General features: G+C 34.7%; 2 protein-coding genes across 7 annotated transcripts; both read right to left on the bottom strand.

Annotated features, from left to right (window-relative positions):
- Window positions 1–413: 413 nt before the first annotated feature.
- Window positions 414–13,487, bottom strand: LOC105117829 (protein CHROMATIN REMODELING 4-like). Of its 6 annotated transcripts, none has more exons than XM_011015604.1 (11): window positions 13,332–13,487; window positions 11,326–12,555; window positions 3,972–7,725; window positions 3,581–3,682; window positions 3,268–3,483; window positions 2,788–2,889; window positions 2,401–2,652; window positions 1,899–2,023; window positions 1,486–1,531; window positions 1,325–1,401; window positions 414–1,251 (listed from the first exon to the last, which is right to left on the bottom strand). In XM_011015604.1, the coding sequence occupies exons 3-11, from the start codon at window positions 4,158–4,160 to the stop codon at window positions 732–734; spliced, it is 1,629 nt and encodes a 542-aa protein (XP_011013906.1). In that variant the 5' UTR covers window positions 4,161–7,725; window positions 11,326–12,555; window positions 13,332–13,487; the 3' UTR covers window positions 414–731. The 6 variants fall into 6 exon arrangements, with proteins under 6 accessions (XP_011013906.1, XP_011013933.1, XP_011013914.1 ...); XM_011015631.1 differs by having other exon boundaries at window positions 2,407–2,652; XM_011015612.1 differs by having other exon boundaries at window positions 3,972–4,252.
- A 440-nt stretch (window positions 13,488–13,927) lies between these two features.
- Window positions 13,928–16,595, bottom strand: LOC105117821 (L-ascorbate oxidase-like). Its single transcript, XM_011015593.1, has 5 exons — window positions 16,131–16,595; window positions 15,953–16,045; window positions 15,558–15,770; window positions 15,245–15,433; window positions 13,928–15,139 (listed from the first exon to the last, which is right to left on the bottom strand). Exons 1-5 carry the CDS (start codon window positions 16,416–16,418, stop codon window positions 14,183–14,185), a joined length of 1,740 nt encoding a protein of 579 aa, XP_011013895.1. The 5' UTR covers window positions 16,419–16,595; the 3' UTR covers window positions 13,928–14,182.
- Between the last annotated feature and the right edge of the window lie 1,372 nt (window positions 16,596–17,967).

Raw genomic sequence — 17,967 nt, 5'->3', positions numbered from 1 at the left:
GTTCATTATCGTCTCTGAATGTGTTGATTCCGGCACCTTCTAAAGCAAAGTAACAGTGACCTAGTAAAGTTCTTGCGTGTCCTCACCTCAGAAGCTCAAGAACACATCATTGATCCAATGGTGGAAAGATGAGGAGGGGTAGGAGGATGATGCAGCCTGTCGAATATTCTGCCTAGGAATGCTGGATTAATATTAACAAAGTTTCGTACTCGAAAGTTTTTACATAGTGACTAACAAAATATACTGCTATGCCTGGTATGAGACGAAAGTAATAATACTAATAAGGAAATTGCTTGAGTGTGCCAGCGAGCCTAGATGGTGAAGGACCCGGAGCAAGAAAGCGGTAATTTAGAACAGGTGGACAAAGAAAGGTAAAATCTGTATTAAATCATACTAGGAAGGAGCAATCATACTACGTTCACAGAAATTCGTTTATTGAAATAAGTTTTTGTTTCTTTCCTTTCTGTTTTTCTAGCTCTATACAGGTTAAAAAAAATAAAAGAAACCAATCAGCCCAAGAAAAAACAACCAAAGCAGCAGCTAACCCTGACGAAAATCCCGAATACCTTCCCCAGGTAACATCCTATTGACTACTCTTTCTTCAGATGCAACTTTCAGCCAACTGTCTGTCTGATATTTACCAAAAATAAAAAGATAAAAACTGGGCATATGATGCTTTTTTTTTGTCCCAGCAACCCAATTTCTATGTCCTGATTCCTGACTTCCAACCATCAAACATTATTTGCGATGGAAAGGGAAATTGACTCGACAATTTGTTTTTCAGTTGAAGGTATCTTTGTCTGTTTGTTTGTGGTTGAATACTTCGGCTGAATTTGATTCAAGTCCTTGATTGCAATGGCATCCGAACTAATCCCCCCCAGAAGAAGCGTTGGTTCATCTATCTTCACCTCCCCTGAAGAGTGTTGATCCTTGGATGATAGTGAGGTAGTTCCAGCAACCTGATGCCTGTCGACCTGTGGATTTCCATATTCTTCAAGGTTGAAGATTTGAAGTCTTTCTTTCATCCACCTTTGTGTTAAATGTTCTACAGTTTTACCCTTGAAAAAAAGTGACGGATCCCTGAGCATTGCTTCCCAGTTTCCCTGCCCATGTCTTCGGACTCCCACCCAAAGGGAATCAAGCTCCATGTCCGACCAAGCATCTGCAACTTGTTCAAAGGTTGCTGGACTGAGAATGGTAATATTGTTCCTCAGAGCAAGCTCCTGTTTCTGTCTGGCACGAAACTTGGCACTATTTAAAGGAAAAGGTTGTTAAAATATATATATATTAATCACAGCTGTGCTCATTTGAAGTTTAGACTTACTCCTTTTCTTTCAGAGCTTTTCCAGCTTCTGTATATTCAGGCAGCCATGCCTGCTGTAACTCCCTCCCTCCAATATTCTACGTTGACATCATGTCAAGTAAGAGTCAATAAATACTCTTCAACAAATTAGAAATGGCCTGCAGGATGAGTTTTTCACATACCCGCTTGGACTTGTAATGACCCGTTGTTGTTTCCAGCATGACATCCCTGGCAAAAAATTTCCAAAGACATCATCCTATTAGTGAATCCATTGATCTAGCTATCTAATACAAACCTACGCACCTCCTCTTTTTTTAGTTGCTGTCATGACTTTCTTTTGTTAGCACTCCCTATCACACAAAGCATGTCCTGTCCTTTTTCATTTGGTTCCAAAGTATATGTCCAATACCAAATACTCGAAGCATCAATTCTTTTACTTCCCTATTTTGATTCTAACTAAAAACTTGGGTTCAAAGAAGGCACTCTTTATGAGAAGAGAGAGATTGGTCTTGGTTTTGGTTATAGAGGTGGAAATCTTTCTAAGTTGTGAATTAGCAGAAAAGCAGATTATCTGAAGGAATGAATTATTCATTACCTCAGAACCAAAAGCTTGTCACACCCATTCACATTATCACTTGCTGGATAAATATTATCATTTGTTGCTTGGCCTAGGCATGCCATCATTTCCCCTTTCTCTTCTATTGGTATTTTGCTGCAGGGCTGATAAAGGACAAACATTTCACTCATAAACAACCAAACAAATAAGACAGCGTATTGACAAAACAAAGATATAATGACACCACAATACAGAATAATATGCATCTGTGTCGGCAGATAAGCATCTATGCAGCCTAGTGAGAACCTTTCATTGTTTCAACAATGCTAAACAAATCAACAGCATGTATTTGGGTTTGATTTTGTGGGGTTCAAATATCAATTAGTGGGTGTTTGGATTTCATACTGTCACAAATTTTCACCTACATGGTTATGCAACCACTCCCATTAAAATAAAACAAGTTCTGAATTCCAACGATTTTGTCTCAAATAGTTGATGTTAACACTGAGTTGCCTGGGAATGATTGATGCAATATACGTACACTTACTGCATTAAGATCTTCAATTTCAGAAAGCCTGTCAGCCTTTTCACCTGACCAAACTTGAATGCCTGAGCCATCAAGCAAACTTGAAGTATTGATAACTGGTTTATCTGCACGATTTCCTTTCACCATTTCAAGAGAATCACAAACCCATGTTGATTTACTTGGATCAGTATCCGCTCCTCCTCTTATTTCATTTGCTCTAGTACAAGTTTCTGTTCCTTTTTCATCACCATCATGATTGAGAGCATTCTAGAACAGAAAATGGAAGAAAGGAGCAAAGAAATGAAAAACACACGATCTAAGATAGCTCATCTTCTTGCATAATACCTATAAACAAATAAAGAAATAACAGATCTAGAAATAGCAATCCGCAAAAATATTCACCAGCTGTTCTTTAGTAGTAGCATATTTCTTGGATGTTCTTTCCATTAGATCCCCAGCCTCAGCTAAATCATATAATGATTGCAATGAACCAGCAGGAAGATTCTGCAACACAAGATTCGTACTTAGAAAAAAATGAAGTAGAAGAAACAGCAGCTACTTATAAAAGGAAAAGTTAGGAAGAATAACATCATTCTAGCATGTTGTTAATTGTTGAATACATACATAACTTATAGCATCAAATACTTAGGTACCTCCTACAAAATGAAAAATGAGAGTAAATAATGAGAAATTTACATCATAGTGTCACCCCTTCCCTGTTCTCCCCTTAATGCCCAAGCCTTTTATTGCAAAACATCTAGGCATTACAATGACAATCTTTAACTATCCTTAGTATGAGGTGAGATGAATTCCTTGATCATAGAAGCCAATCCAGACAAAAACCTGCATTATGCTTGAAAAAACATCAAAGGCAAAGGATACCTCACGGGCAAGAGATCCTGACTTTACAGGTGCAGGCAGATCTGTTGACAACTCTAGTTTCTTCGTTATGTCTGAAGATAACAAATTATGAGAGAAGGCCAGCTTTGCATTGTTAGATGAGACATTTTCTTTGGAACTTTCAATACATAGCAATTGAGTCGCAGGATCAGCCTTGTTACAGCAGTTTGGACATTGCCAACTTCCAGGGGGGGTACACTTTGAGCATAAACAAGTTATAACATATATCAGTATTTGTGAAAATTAGAACATTGATCAAAGGAAAAGGGAAAAATGAGACATAAAATGTGTATACTTCAAGCGGTGGATTAAGGCACTGGAGGTGATAAGTGCATGGACAGAAGTCACAGCAAAGCAATTCACCACCATTATCGCAGATCACACACTCATAGTAATTCTGAAAACAAAAGGCAGACCAGAGCAGTGGGCATTATTGTGTGCGATAAAGAAAAGGAAAAGTATGAGAAGAATGCCAATTGTTAACAGGAAGAGACCCTAACCAAACAAATACAATTCATGGCTCAGGAAAAAAATAAAATGATAACATTAGCTCATATACTCTATGCTACGTTGGCTTTTATGTAACATACCCAACATCAAAACTAATTTAAAGAAAAGAAGAAGACAAACTAGAATTGGAGTCTCAAGAAATTTCTCATAACAAACCAAAGAACAAGAAAAATCACCCCATCATCTCCTATTGGGCGTGGTGGCAAAATGGAAGTGGTGCTCTCATTTGCATCCCATGAACATGAAGCTAAAGAAACAACACCGTAAGTGTTTGATTCGCTTCTTCCACATGGACGACTTTTCCTTTTGCGGTTCAAGCCCCAAAAACTGTCAATCATCTTACCTTTTCCAGCTGTTGGAGACATCCTTGAATATGTCTTCTTACAAGGCTTGGCAGAGCAACTAAATCAGAGCAGAGCTCCAAGGAAGTTCTGCATTATTCCCATACATTAACTGACTACAATCACATCAAACATAAGAAAACAGAATTCAAACATCAATACCTCCTAATCAGTATTGATACTGGTAAAGTAACAATTATGTTTGAAAGTGCAGATCTAGCTGTTAGGTTTGCATTTAAGAACTCAAACATTTTTAATCCCATGGACTAGAAATTGGCTTCCACCTGTAGCATATGCTCTTTAAAAGAAATTGCTACTAAAAGCGAGCACAGTCATAACTCAAGCACTACAAAATCTTTTTCTTTTCTTTTCTTTTTGAGCAAACTATTTATTGCCTCAACATTCTACTTAAAAACATTGGCAGCAAAGGATTAAAACATGACAACGATGCAATTTTTAGCATAATCAAAAAAACAATAGCATATAAATATTGGGAAAAGTTGCATACATAAATGAATTGTGCACTTATTTGCCTAAAACTAAAGAAGCCTGGTAATAGAATTCCAAGGAGTGCAGAAATGAGTGGGTGAGAAAATAGGTATACAAAAGGAGAGTTTATAAGGGGAGAGTGTGGGCATTTGTAGAGTTTGGAAGGTATTGGTGAGCTGTAGAAGTGACAGTGAGAAGCATGCAATTGAATGAAGAGTGACACATGGCGTTGGCTCAGGAATTTTATTTCTTCCTGAGTTATCTCCCTCTTCTTTCCTTGTTTGCTCATTCTCTCCATTTTTGCTTTCATTAACAAAAGAGAGCCAAACAGAAGGGTGAGAAAGAGTTTTACTTGTTTATTTTCGAGGAAGAGGTGGAAAGAAAGAGTTTCAGGCTTGATTTTGTAATGGGGAAAAACATTAAAAAAAATAGAGATTATAAAGGGAGTAATCACAATACAAATTATTGGTCGACATACACTTTATAATGACAGAATAACATTAAAGATATTTAAAGTGAATGTATAAAATAAAGTACATTTTAGCATGATCTTCCATGTTGAAAAACTTTCACAACTGAGCAAGGATCACAACTGAGCAAGGATCACAACTGATGCAGAAGAGGAGTAACTGTGTTCAGTTATTCGTTTCTCGTTATCGATGACCGTTAATAGACACGATCTCATTTGATTTGACCATAAACTCACCAACCACATTGCAGATTATTAAATGTAAGGACCATGTGGCTGATAAATATATAATACAAAAGGATTTCATTGTCATTGTTTTTTGGTCAATTATTTACTCAAAAGGGTTTCATTGTCATTGTTTTTTGATAAATATATAATACAAAAGGGTTTCATTGTCATTGTTTTTTGGTCAATTATTTACTCAAACAGGCACATTGTTACATGCAATTCTGCTTTCAAAAACAATTGCATATAGTAGGAACGGAATTACAAAGTCACTAAACCATAACTTAAAGAGAAGTAAAGAAAATCAAATAATCGAAAAAAGGGCTTGCCTCAATCAATAATTCTCTTGATGTAACAATTGCATAAGCAAAACTAATCCACTGTATCAGGCACTTAGCTTTTGCTAAAATGAAGTAACATGTAATTCTGGAATGAGTAGATTTTGCAGGCAACCCTCATTTAAAATATCATTAGACGATAAAATAAATTAAAAAATCACATAATTTAGATAAAGTGCTTCTAAAAATAATTACATTGCTGCATGCATCCGTTGCATCATGCATTTAACAAAATTAGCTGTCCTTGCTGTTTGTACTAGTAATAATTCTACTTTCACATTTGTATAAGAAAATACCATTTATTTCTATTTGAGATATTAATTGTAGCCAGCTCATAACTTTCTTACCCAAGTCAGATGGCTAAGAAAAATATATGAACCACTTTTCTCTATTTAGTTTCCTAATTTGGAGAAGAGCAGCAGATTCGGTCAGATCCAATAATAATCCCAATAGATTTTCTTATTTGAGTTTTCTATTTTGTACATCTGCAGTGATAATTTTTGGCTTGGGTCAATAAGTGGAATTCGGAGTTGCTGGTTTAGATTTTTTTTATTAAAAAAAAAAATAGAGGGAAAAAAAAACCCAGAGTGTGATGAAGATGCTTACTATCAGTGTCTTTTCTTGAGCCCCACATACATACACAGAAATAGCATTTGGTAATTAGAAAATAGACACTGGGTTGCCCTGGTGGCACACATAAAGTTACAACATCCACTAAAACCATTTGAAACCATTTGATATAACAAATGCATCTTGCAGGGAAAATAAATATATTTCCACAGCAGCAAATACTAAAACTATTCTATGGCCATAAAAGCAAGATATATGATTTGCATGATATATCATATGAGGCCACATGATTGCAGTAAGTCATCAATTTTGTTTTGCCTAAGTAGAGGTATCATCAAGGGTTGCTTGTCATGTAATGACTAATGCCTAGATCGCTGGTAAAATCAATTACTCATTGCAAATTGACACTAGAGCAGGACCTTAGTGTAGGTCCCCATAGCTGTGATGCCTTAGAAGGCCATCTCATAGACTCCCACAAGTCATTCACTAAGTTCCAACAAATCCTAAAATTTCTGACGGGGTGATAAGAAAAATTAGTCCAGAAAGCTAAATTGTCTTTCTTGCTCAATCACTCTGTGCACTCATTTTGAGCAAGGTGACCTTGCTGGGGTTTGCAAAAGCAGTTGCAAAAGAAGAAAAAAGAAAAATGTAAACAACGAATTGTTATCCTACCAAGGGAGTTTGGCTCTTCAGGTCTTAGAAATTTGTGCCCTTCAGCAGCAAGAAATTGATTGGAGAAAATTGATGACCATGAAGATTAAAAAAACATGCCTTACTGAAACTAATACTGCACATTCTCGGTTCATCTTAGAGAATCCCTCCAACTCACCTGAGCAACATGCTAACCACCAGTCCCACATACTGCACCTAGAAAATCCCTACATTAACTATCCTTTCTCCAACCAAAGCGGCTGCATGTGTATGCATGCATTTCCACACAAAGTTTAACTAAAATGCTCCAATGATAGTGTGAATCTCATGAATCAATTGGCTAAGCAAAACCACATACCAAAACATGCTGAGAATTGTTGATTAACTCCACTGGCTGGTCCTTTTTTCCTAGCCATTACATCTCCTATATCTCAAGGATATAACTTCATAAACAAATGAACTCTTGAGAGTTCTTGGAACCACTAGCTTTGTACTACTGGTTATGCTGGCAAAAGTACAACAGAGATGCTTACCGTTCACTATATCATCGGTATTACTGAATACATTTATGTAAGAAAAAAAATCACAGACATTCTTTATCTCTATCAATTGGTTTATTCCAAACCACAAGTAGAAAGAGTCACCAAAGCACAATCTCGCATGAATCACTTTATAAGTTACCTACCAATTCAGCCACACAAGAAACAAATCATGGTTAAGATTTCGAGTCCTCACAGTATGAATTATGGTCATCATTGGAGTCACCCTGTTCTTACTGCAGATACTTGTTCTACAAAAATCATATCAACGTTAAATTCCACAAACTTTCCATAAACCCTGGTCCTTGCTGCACAGGAATGATGAATTGCACGAGAATATCTCTAAAAATAGGAATTTGAGACAAATTCCAGTCGCATTTGAATGTTAATTTCCCATATCCCATGCATCAGAAATTTATTTTCCTGCTGGTGCTCGGGGTATAGGAAGTTATTCATTTGACTTTCATTTTCATCTTATTCTACTGTAAGTGATTTCTTGAGGAATTAAACCACCTTGAAAAAAACAACAAAATCAAGTTTTTTTTGTCAGTTAAGCTTCCAAGCTGGGGAAGAGTAGAATTTGGTTCCCTCTCTTACTAACTCCTATACATCAGCCATCACTATGTTTCTTCTTCATTAGACAGTATTTGCATTAGCTACTTGCAATAATAAAGTGATTCAGCTATTCTGCCAAGGTAAAACATACCATGCAACCAGAGGTATTGCAGACAAAGCACATATTGGTGGGAGACATGGCAGCCACATTCAATGGGTATGTGGCAGGTGGCCATGTCCATCAGCATACAAGGCTAATATGCACAGCAATACTCTAGGATCAAAATATTGCTAAATTACCAACATCAACATTGTTGCTCCAAATTTATATTTATAAGATACTAAACTAAAAGAGGGCCTCTTTAACTGTTCAATAACTGTTACTGAGTGGGTTTTTTTGAGGTTTTATACATTTTTCAGGGTATTTAAGAAGTTAGTCTTTGTATATTGTTTCCTTTATTTCCATGTCTTTTTGCTATATTTACACTTTGATTCTACAGTGTTTTTTTCATTGGGAGAGGAGTGCAAATGGACAAGATAAAAGGCGAAAGGAAGGTGTTGGCCACCACTTTTTTGGTTAGTTCCCCTAGTCATTGTATTTCCCTTGGTCATTTAGTTGATTGATTCCCACCAAAAAACTCATTGGTCCATGAAAAACGGAGATTTAAACCCAAAAACAAATTAGTTTCAAAATTTTGGTTTCAATTTTTGGGTTTTAAAGTTGATTAAAATGGAATATGAAGTTATTAATGAGTTTGTGGAGGTTGTGGGAATGATTTTGAGGTAAAAATAGTGCAAAAATAGTGATTCGAATGCCATGGCTGACAGAGGAGCTCGGTTTTCTAGTGATCAGGGATTCGTTAGAGCACAGATTCAAGGGACAAACATGTCAAGACGACCTCTTCTTTAAGAGTATAAAATAAAGACTACCTTAGCCACCAAGGCACATGAACCTAGCTTGCCAAGCTATAATACCTTCACCTAGCACATGTCGACCTAGAAACAACTTTTATTTCGTTTCTTTCTTCTTCTTCTTTTCATGATTTGATTTTTTCTTCTTCTTTTTTTATTTGCTCAGAATCAACTTTCCCTAAATATAATGAAAACCAATCACTGTTTTTTCGATTCTCCACACAACCTTAAAAAATAATTAATGCCTAGAAACAACTCTTATTTAAAATACCAAATTAGTATTGAAATCTATCATATATTTTAAATTGTTTGTCACTCGAAGACAAAGAATGTCATAAATGAATTTGCATGACAAATTTGCATTAAATAAAAAAAAAATTATAACAGCTTTATCGATCTTTTTTATTCTAATTCTTTGTGGAATTTATTTTTAATCAAATATTTTTTGTTTCTTACTTATTCATATTTTTAAATAGTTTCTATTTTAGGCAATAATTATACGGTCCAAATGTAGTGCAATGAGTAGGTACAATTAAAATATTTGAATCTTAATTCTCTTTAACCTTTATAATTTCTTTGTGGACAATAATTAAAAATATGATAATGTTTAAAGAAATTCAGCAACTTCAAATATATGAGTGTATATTTCATGATATGAATTTTAAAATACAATAATACATATAAAAACTAATTTCTTCCAATTACTACTTGTATTATTCTATAACTTTACAAAAACATACATTCCATTAGAGGAAAAACAGTGGTGATTCTAATTTGTAATTTTTTATGAAAATTTGCCATTCAATTTTTTTTCCTTTTTTTTTTCTTTCTTGAAGAAATTTCCTTTTAAAAAAATATCATTAAATTTTCTATATCTCTAAATTTTGAAATAAAGTTTTATTGAAATTGATTAGCTTTTCTTTTTTTAATAACAAATTACTTCAATGTATGTGATAAATTATAATACTATATTGAGTTTTTAAATAATAGTAACATAATTTTAAACATATATTTAATCTAAAAACTAAAAATATACTACAACAATTTGTCCTAGTTTTAGGAAAACTTGACTTAAAACAAATAATAAATCATTAAAAAAAAAACACAAGTGAAAAGGGTAGTGTCCACATATTTATTTACTTCTCTATAAAGAAAAAGCATAAGTCAGCATATTTAACTTACTTCATCTACATATAACAAAATTTTATTAAATTTAATTTAGATAAATTTGAATTTCAATCAGAATTAGTTAGAAAAATAAGAAGTTTTGTAAATGCCATCTCAGTAACCCATGAGACCCTTGTTAGGTATGTGACTAATTGTGTGTTTGGTAATGTGGAACAAGGTGTTTTTTAATTGAAAATGCATCAAAATAATTTTTTTTTAGATTTTTTTATTTTCAACATCGGCACATCAAAAAATTAATTTAATGCTTTTTTAGAGGAAAAAACAGTTTGAAAAGCACTTTAAAAAATAAGTTCAACCACAAAAACAAACACTCCTACATTGCCATATTTATTATGGGTGTAGAATCCTTTCTTTTCAAGAAAATTCTTTACTTGGATACCCATTATTGGTATAATTGATTTTTTACTCATTACTAGGTTGGCTTTCAAAGATATTGTGACAAAAGAGCGGATTTGTAGGGATTTAGTTTCTTTTCTTCTATATCAGGTTCCCTTTGAAAAGTTCTCTATTTTCTCTTATAAATACACTAGCAAAGCCTCAAGCACACATGATAAAATCCCATTCATCAGTCCCAAAAACCATATGCATACCCATTTTATGATGATGAAAAGGGAAGGAAAAAAAGGAATGGCCTGTGGGGGGAAGGTGCGGTGCAAGAAAATCAGAATACTAGTTCAGGTATTTCTACACTAAAACTGACATTGATGTTTCTTCTTCTATCCATTCTTATTCTTCCTTTATGGGACCAAAAAAGGGGTCTTTGGGGCTGGAGGCCAAACAACTACTATATGAAAGAGAAATTATTGTGTATATTCCACAAAACTCACTTTCTAAAATCGCTTCTGTGAACTTAAGCATGCATAACCACCTTTGTCTACGTGCTTCATCCTATGCATTTGTCAGATCTTAATATTACCTACTTTTACATACTTCCATAGGGTGAGAGATATTTAGGAATGAGAATTTGAACCAATAGCATGTTCATCATCAAAGATGAGTGGTCAAAACGAATAATAGAAAATGATGACGGTTGTATGATCACCAGCTAGAAACATCATTACATGTAGTAATGCCCATTAACATGAAAAAAAAAGAAAGACCCAGTATGCAGCTTTGGTGGGAAATCATCGAGAATTTCAATTTTTTTAAGAAAAGAAAAACAATGATATGATGTGATAAAACAAAAAGGAGAAACAATAACAACTGAAAGAAATTTAAACCAAAGCATTGAATGCGAAGCAGAAATCTCATACCGATGATTAATTTCCCCAGAAATCAAAGCCAAAATAAAGCACAAGCTCCAAAATTTCGAAGACCAGATTGGTTGAGATTCCATGAGAACCATTACTTCCTGATTTAAGAGTCATTGTAAATCTTCCTTGAAGTCTTGCTCCGAAGCAAACATTCTTGCCTCTTTTGTTAAACTATCCACATCTGTTGCTACTCATTGACAGGATCTTCAAACCTCCAAAACCATGAATGTGCAGAGCATCTGCACCAAAATTTTCCATCAATCTAACAATGTTTCTGAGGAGCTTCTCATGTTAATCCTTTCCAGTAACCCCAGCCAAACTTATTATCATTCCATAACATTAAAGTCCGAAGATGATTATAGCATTCCAGAGCCATTCAATAAAATTCTCTCTAGTGATGCTTTCTCGTCACAACTCCTTGTAAGATAAGTCTGATTCAACCTCATGCTAGTTATCACATTCAACCAGACCTTTCTCATCACTGGAAGCTCGAGCCATTTGAAGCGGGTTGTGCTGAACCCTTTCTCTCTGACCCAAAGTCAGTTGGACCCCATAGAATGGTGACTTGAACTATCTGTAAGAATAGGGTCTAACATGGTAGTCTCTCTAGCCTTATAAGTACCTTGAAGCAATTTCAATGCATCTTAATTACTCCATCTGCTGTATCTTTGTCAAGATCATCCATATACAGTATCTTGCTTCTCCATTTACCAAACTTCTTCTGCTATAAAGCCATTGAAAGTTTCATTTCATAAATTCAAGAAAGTGCCAAATAAACTTTCTGTTCCCTGCATATCATTTGGAATTCTTCACTCACATAATTTATTCTCTCCATTGAAGAAGAATTTATATAGCTATCTTCCTCTAAACTGAAGGCAGCTGATACCCGGAAGATGGTAAGGCAGTCCTGGCTCCCAGTTGACCCTTGGATCAATTGCATCCCTAGACATACCAGAAGGCGAGCAGGTTGATCCATGGTTCCCGAATTCTCCAGGGTTAAAGCCTATCTTTCTTCCACCTTTGCGCTAAGTCTTGTGCAGCCCCCAAGTATCGCTTCCTGATTCCCCTGCCCATGTCTTTGGACTCCAATCTGGAGAGAATCAAGCTCCTCTTCTAACGAAGCATCTACCAGGAATGCTATCAACATTGAATAGACAAGAAGAGTAAAGCAGAAGTCTTTCAAGAATTGAAGAATCATGTATGTCTTCCTCAAGGTACAGAATAGGTATTCTGCAAAGATATAACTTTCCAATTTAAGCACTGCTTATTGAGAATAAAACAAAAAATCAGAACATGGAATTTCCCAGTCCAGGAGGTTGCGATATTTTACGTCAGCTACAGAAAGAGTCGAAATGCAAATGTTGGCAAGGAATATGTATTGAAACATCAGAGTACCAATCTCATGTGATCTTTCAAGTTGGGTTTTACAGGAAAGAACGTGAAAACAAATCAGGCAACTACAAGACCAGCTGGAAGATTTGTGTGCCCACTTGTAAAAAAAAAAAACAGTAATTCTTACACAACAAAAGTGCAGTTGAAACCACATTGAAGTGCGAATTTCGCACATCTTTTCTTTCAAAACTCCCACGGAACTTTCTAAACTCATGCACTTGTACTTTGCCTAACTGCTCTCATGTATTCCCTATTGATCTGTAATACTTTTTTGAGAAACCCCCTGCTGTAAAACTAATTAGAATCTTATGGTAATTAATCGGAATTTCTATGATGCAACTAAATCAAAGATTCAGCCTCCCAAATTTACCTTCTCCAAAAATCAGTAAAAAAATGTCATCTTGACTGTAATACAAAAAAAAAAATGATACCGGTAAATTAAATAGGAATGTAGATGCTAATAAAAGGCATTATTAACTATGAGGAATTCTGATTTTTGTTTCTTTCTTTCTGTTTTGTTGAGCAAAAATAGTAGTAAAAAAGTTTCTTTATTTGTTGAGAAAATTAAAAAACAAAAATTAGCAGAGAAGAAACCAAAATAGAAAATCACGTACCCACAAAAACAACAGCCTGATTCATAAATTAATTAATGATAAAGAATAGCTAGCCCCGAAATTCTGTGCTGAACGCCCTCAAATCAACTCTCTCTCTCTGGCTTTTATTTTCCTTTTCTTTCTCACTACAAAGCTTCCGACTTATTTGAGCTTTTTTATCTTAATGTAATTTTATAGTTCGTTCGAGTTTGGGTTTTTTGTAATTAATATTTTGGGCTCTGTGCTTTATATATAAGTTGGGCTGCAGCCTACATAGATCCCTTTCTTTATGATAATCATAAGATTGTGTTGTTGTTTCGTTTGAGCGCTCCCTCACCGGGACTCTTATTTATTCATTCACTTCCTATAATGAATTAATTATTAGGTTAATTTTGAATTGCGAGATATGAAAACAAGTCCGAAAAGGTTCCGGTGAATAGAAAATAATTAGTAGTATTCTATTAATTATTTTTTAAGTTTAATTTAAAGAAAAAATAAATAAATGCATTAAGTAATAAATAACCCACCTTGAAAGCCAATGTTCGGTGTTAGAGATGTTCAATAATAACATTATAATTTCAATTAAATAATAATAATAAATCACAGTTACATTTTTTTTCCCAGTCTTTCAGAAGAATAAAGTTCCAATTTTTTTTTCCCTTTTTTTGATCATGTTGTTGGCTTTGGCTAACGTATGCAAATCATTCATTAAAGTTTTGCATGAAGTTTATCTGGGCTCCTCAAACATTCGACTCGCAATTGACATCAAAACCAATCGATATCGCAATGAAATTCAAATGTTCTTGGGGCTATGATCCTCCTCTGCTGGTATTGTAAGAAAAAAAAATGCGTAGTATTTTTAGTTGAAGACACTATGGTCGATGGTGACCTTCAGATTCACCACATCCCCTAATGGATGAAGGCAACTCACCCACCTTCTCTATCCCTTCTTCGAACACCACACCCATGCCCATGTAGAAATGAGACTCGACATGACAATGAAAGGCCCAAACACCTGGATTATTAGCTCTAAACCTCAGAGCAGTCCATCCATAAGGATGCAGAGGTGCTGTGTTCTTCATAACGGGATTGACCACATTGTACTTTCTCCAGTCACAAGACAAGTTATACTTGCCTGTACCGTACCCCAGGACCCAAAAATCATGCCCATGAAGATGCCATGGATGCGTCTCACTGTTGTTCACGGTCATAGAATTAGCATTTTGTAGGATGACATCGACTGTTGAATTGAACCGTAGCCTATATATTCGGTTGCTTGAAGCAGCATTAACATTTTTTGCCACACTACGTATGTCATAGTTTGCGAAGTCATATCCATCAGGAGGAGGGTCTTGAACAAATGCATCGGTCAAATTTTCTTTAAGTGCAATGAGGTATGGGGTCTGAGGAAGTATGAGAGAAAGGTTGTTTAAGGACCATTTAAAATGGCCATCAATCTTGTTTTGTGTGTTTAGAAGCACGATCACTCTATCTGAGGTGACAGGAGGGGTGTTAATGAAACCTTGACGAGCCTTAAATGCAAGACTTTGAGTCAACCTTGATGTTGTATCATTCCACAGAGGCCCTGTGGTTGGAACTGTTGGAGGCTGCTTCCGTGCATGGTTTGGATAGTAGTTGAAAATGGCCAAACCAGTTGGTGTTGCCGGTTTGCGAGCAACTACATTAATAGTTGCCCAGTAGTTTCTTGAAGAATCTTGATCAGCTTTTACTAACACAGAGTACGTCTCACCAGAGTAGATGTAGAGGTTTCTTATAGCAAATGGTTCTACATAGTTCCCATCCGCTTCTACAACAGTCATGTCATGGCCCTGCACAGGAATAAGAGAGAATCACGAACATTTTGAACTCGAATATTGCAAATTCAAACAGATTATTTCTGAAGCAATTGAAAGTTAGTGATGATGTGAAATTACCTCAATTTCAAAACTAAGAGCTGACAGGGAAGTTAAACTACCAATCCTCAGTCGATATGTTTTTCCAGGAACAACAGTCAGCGAATAAGGAGAGCATTCAGGATTTGTTGTATTGCAAACTCCAGCTGCGGAGCCTGAAGCAGTGGAAGGGGAGCAGTTGTATTTTCCTCTTCCATTTATAAGAAGTGACTGGATTGCAGAAATGAAGAGATATGGTTACCATAAAATCACTATCAACTACCTAAGGAACATTGCTACACTTGATAACTAATTCAAGACAAATTAAAGTTGATACGAGTTTAACAGAATTCACCTGTGGCTCTCCGACAAAAACAAAGGGTATGGCAGATAGGCCAGCAGCTTGTTCATTAGTGCTTGCGTGGTACCAATCATTTAAGATTATGTTGTGATCATAATCATAGGAAAAGGGTTCAGAAACTCCTTCAGGAAGCGATACAATGATGGATCCGTATAATCCAGCTGCTCTTTGCATTCCATAATGCCCATGATACAGGTATGTCCCAGCCTGCAAAAGGATGTTGAGCTAATTATACTATGCTCTATAAAAATAGCAAAAAAAACTGTTGAAAACCGTATAACCTGAGACCTGAAATCATATCTCGAAAGTTATCATTGGTAATAAGAGTACAGAATGAATGTGTTATTATATTGACAAGAAAAGAATTGGATTAGAATTACAGAACTTACCCTGTCGACAACAAATTTGTAAATAAAGGTTTCTCCAGGTAAAATCGGACACTGGGTAACCCCTTCTGTTCCATCACTCCATGGCGTTCCGAGCTGTGGTCATAAAGGAGTATGCACAACAGAAGGGTTTTACATATGTAGGATAATTGAAGATATGAAGACGAAAACCTCATGATACCTGTCTGATTCCATGCCAGTGCAGAGCAACATTTTCTGTCCACAAATTATTTTTTAGCTCAACAACAACAGTATCACCTTGCCGTGCAAAAATTGTTGGTCCTGGAGATCTCCCGTTTATGGTGATAATCAACTTCTTATAGCAATCTGGGGACCTGTATTCATACTTGACCTCCCATTTGTGGTGACGAGTTCTAGCCTCGACACTCGAGAAATTGATCAGACAAGTTAAGTGAAACAAAGCCAGCAACCTCACAAAATAGCCTTTGCTTTCTACAGGCCCAATCATTTTCAAGATGCTCAGAAACTGACAGAACGCTCACTTAGCCAGCAACCAAGCATGCACCGTGCTAGAATATTTGTTAAATTGAATATCTGATCAATAGATCTACCTCGAGTTTCTAGGAATCAGTGCGCCTAAAAAAGACATGGTTCGGTTGCTGGATTTATCTCTCTTTATTTGTCTGGGAAAGAGATAATTTTTGTTATGGTGTCATCATTTTTTAGTTGAGTCGTGAGGTGAACTTTCCGATGAACAAGCAAGGCACAAGTCAAAAATGAGGCATGATGCTCGCAAGCCAAGTTAAATTGAAGTTTGTCTACAGAATTATTAACTATTAATTAATTAATTATTAATTAACATAAATTAAAAGAGGAGGGGTTGCATGATGCTCGCAAGCCAAGTAAAATTGAAGTTTGTCTACAGAATTATTAACTATTAATTAATTAATTCTTAATTAACATAAATTAAAAGAGGAGGGGTTGCATGATGCTCGCAAGCCAAGTAAAATTGAAGTTTGTCTACAGAATTATTAACTATTAATTAATTAATTAATTATTAATTAACATAAACTAAAAGAGGAGGGGTTGCATGATGCTCGCAAGCCAAGTAAAATTGAAGTTTGTCTACAGAATTATTAACTATTAATTAATTAATTAATTAATTATTAATTAACATAAATTAAAAGAGGAGGGGTTCTCTCCCGTTAATTGAAGCAATGATTTGTTTGTTTTTTAAATATATTTTTAGTTTAATTTTTTATTTTAATTTAATTTTATCCTTTAATATTAAATTTTAAAATTGAATTTTATAATTTATTTTAATTTACTTTTTATGGAGTTATTCTATTTTCATAATTTAAGTTGTGGGTTTTTTTAGTTAACATGGTTGACTCAAGTATTTTTATCTTTTTTTAAATTGAAGATTTTTTCAATATTAAATTAATTTGTTGTTTTATAATTAAGACAACAATAACACTTGAGAGGGGTGAATTATGTGTTGCATTTATTATGTTAAATAATGAAAATAAACACATTAAGCACATATAACACAATAATTAACAGTATAATTAAAATATTTAAAGTAAAGAAATAAGAAAAGAGAAATTATAAACTCGATTTTTAATATAGTTTGACAAGTCTACATCCATACTTCAAGTATCAATTATACATGAGTATTGTACTCTTTTACTAGTCCAAGTAAAAGATATAATGTCCTTATGAATTCACATCAAGCAATTACATCATTTAAAGATGTTCTTTTTTCAAGATTTGTTTTTGTGACAATACATCACTAATATCAAGAGTTTATCCAAACTCCCAAATGTTTACAATTATAATTTGTTTACAATAAGATTTATTCTCAAATAGTAAATTGTACAATTAAAAATTATAATCTCTATAGTTCACTCAATAGCATTTAAAATGATTGAAGATTTGTAAATATAATAAGTGTGATATTTTATATTATTGTGTTATAATATAAAGATTTAATTTAGTACAACTTATAGCATGTTATGATTCATAATTTCTAGTTGATTTTTCTTTTGAAATAGCTT

Source organism: Populus euphratica, unplaced genomic scaffold (genome assembly GCF_000495115.2).
Source record: "Populus euphratica unplaced genomic scaffold, PopEup_1.0 scaffold5.1, whole genome shotgun sequence".
In the NCBI taxonomy this organism is placed as follows: domain Eukaryota; kingdom Viridiplantae; phylum Streptophyta; class Magnoliopsida; order Malpighiales; family Salicaceae; genus Populus; species Populus euphratica.
The sequence above is the reverse complement of the archived record's forward strand: the minus strand, read 5'-3'. Positions and strand labels throughout refer to the sequence as shown.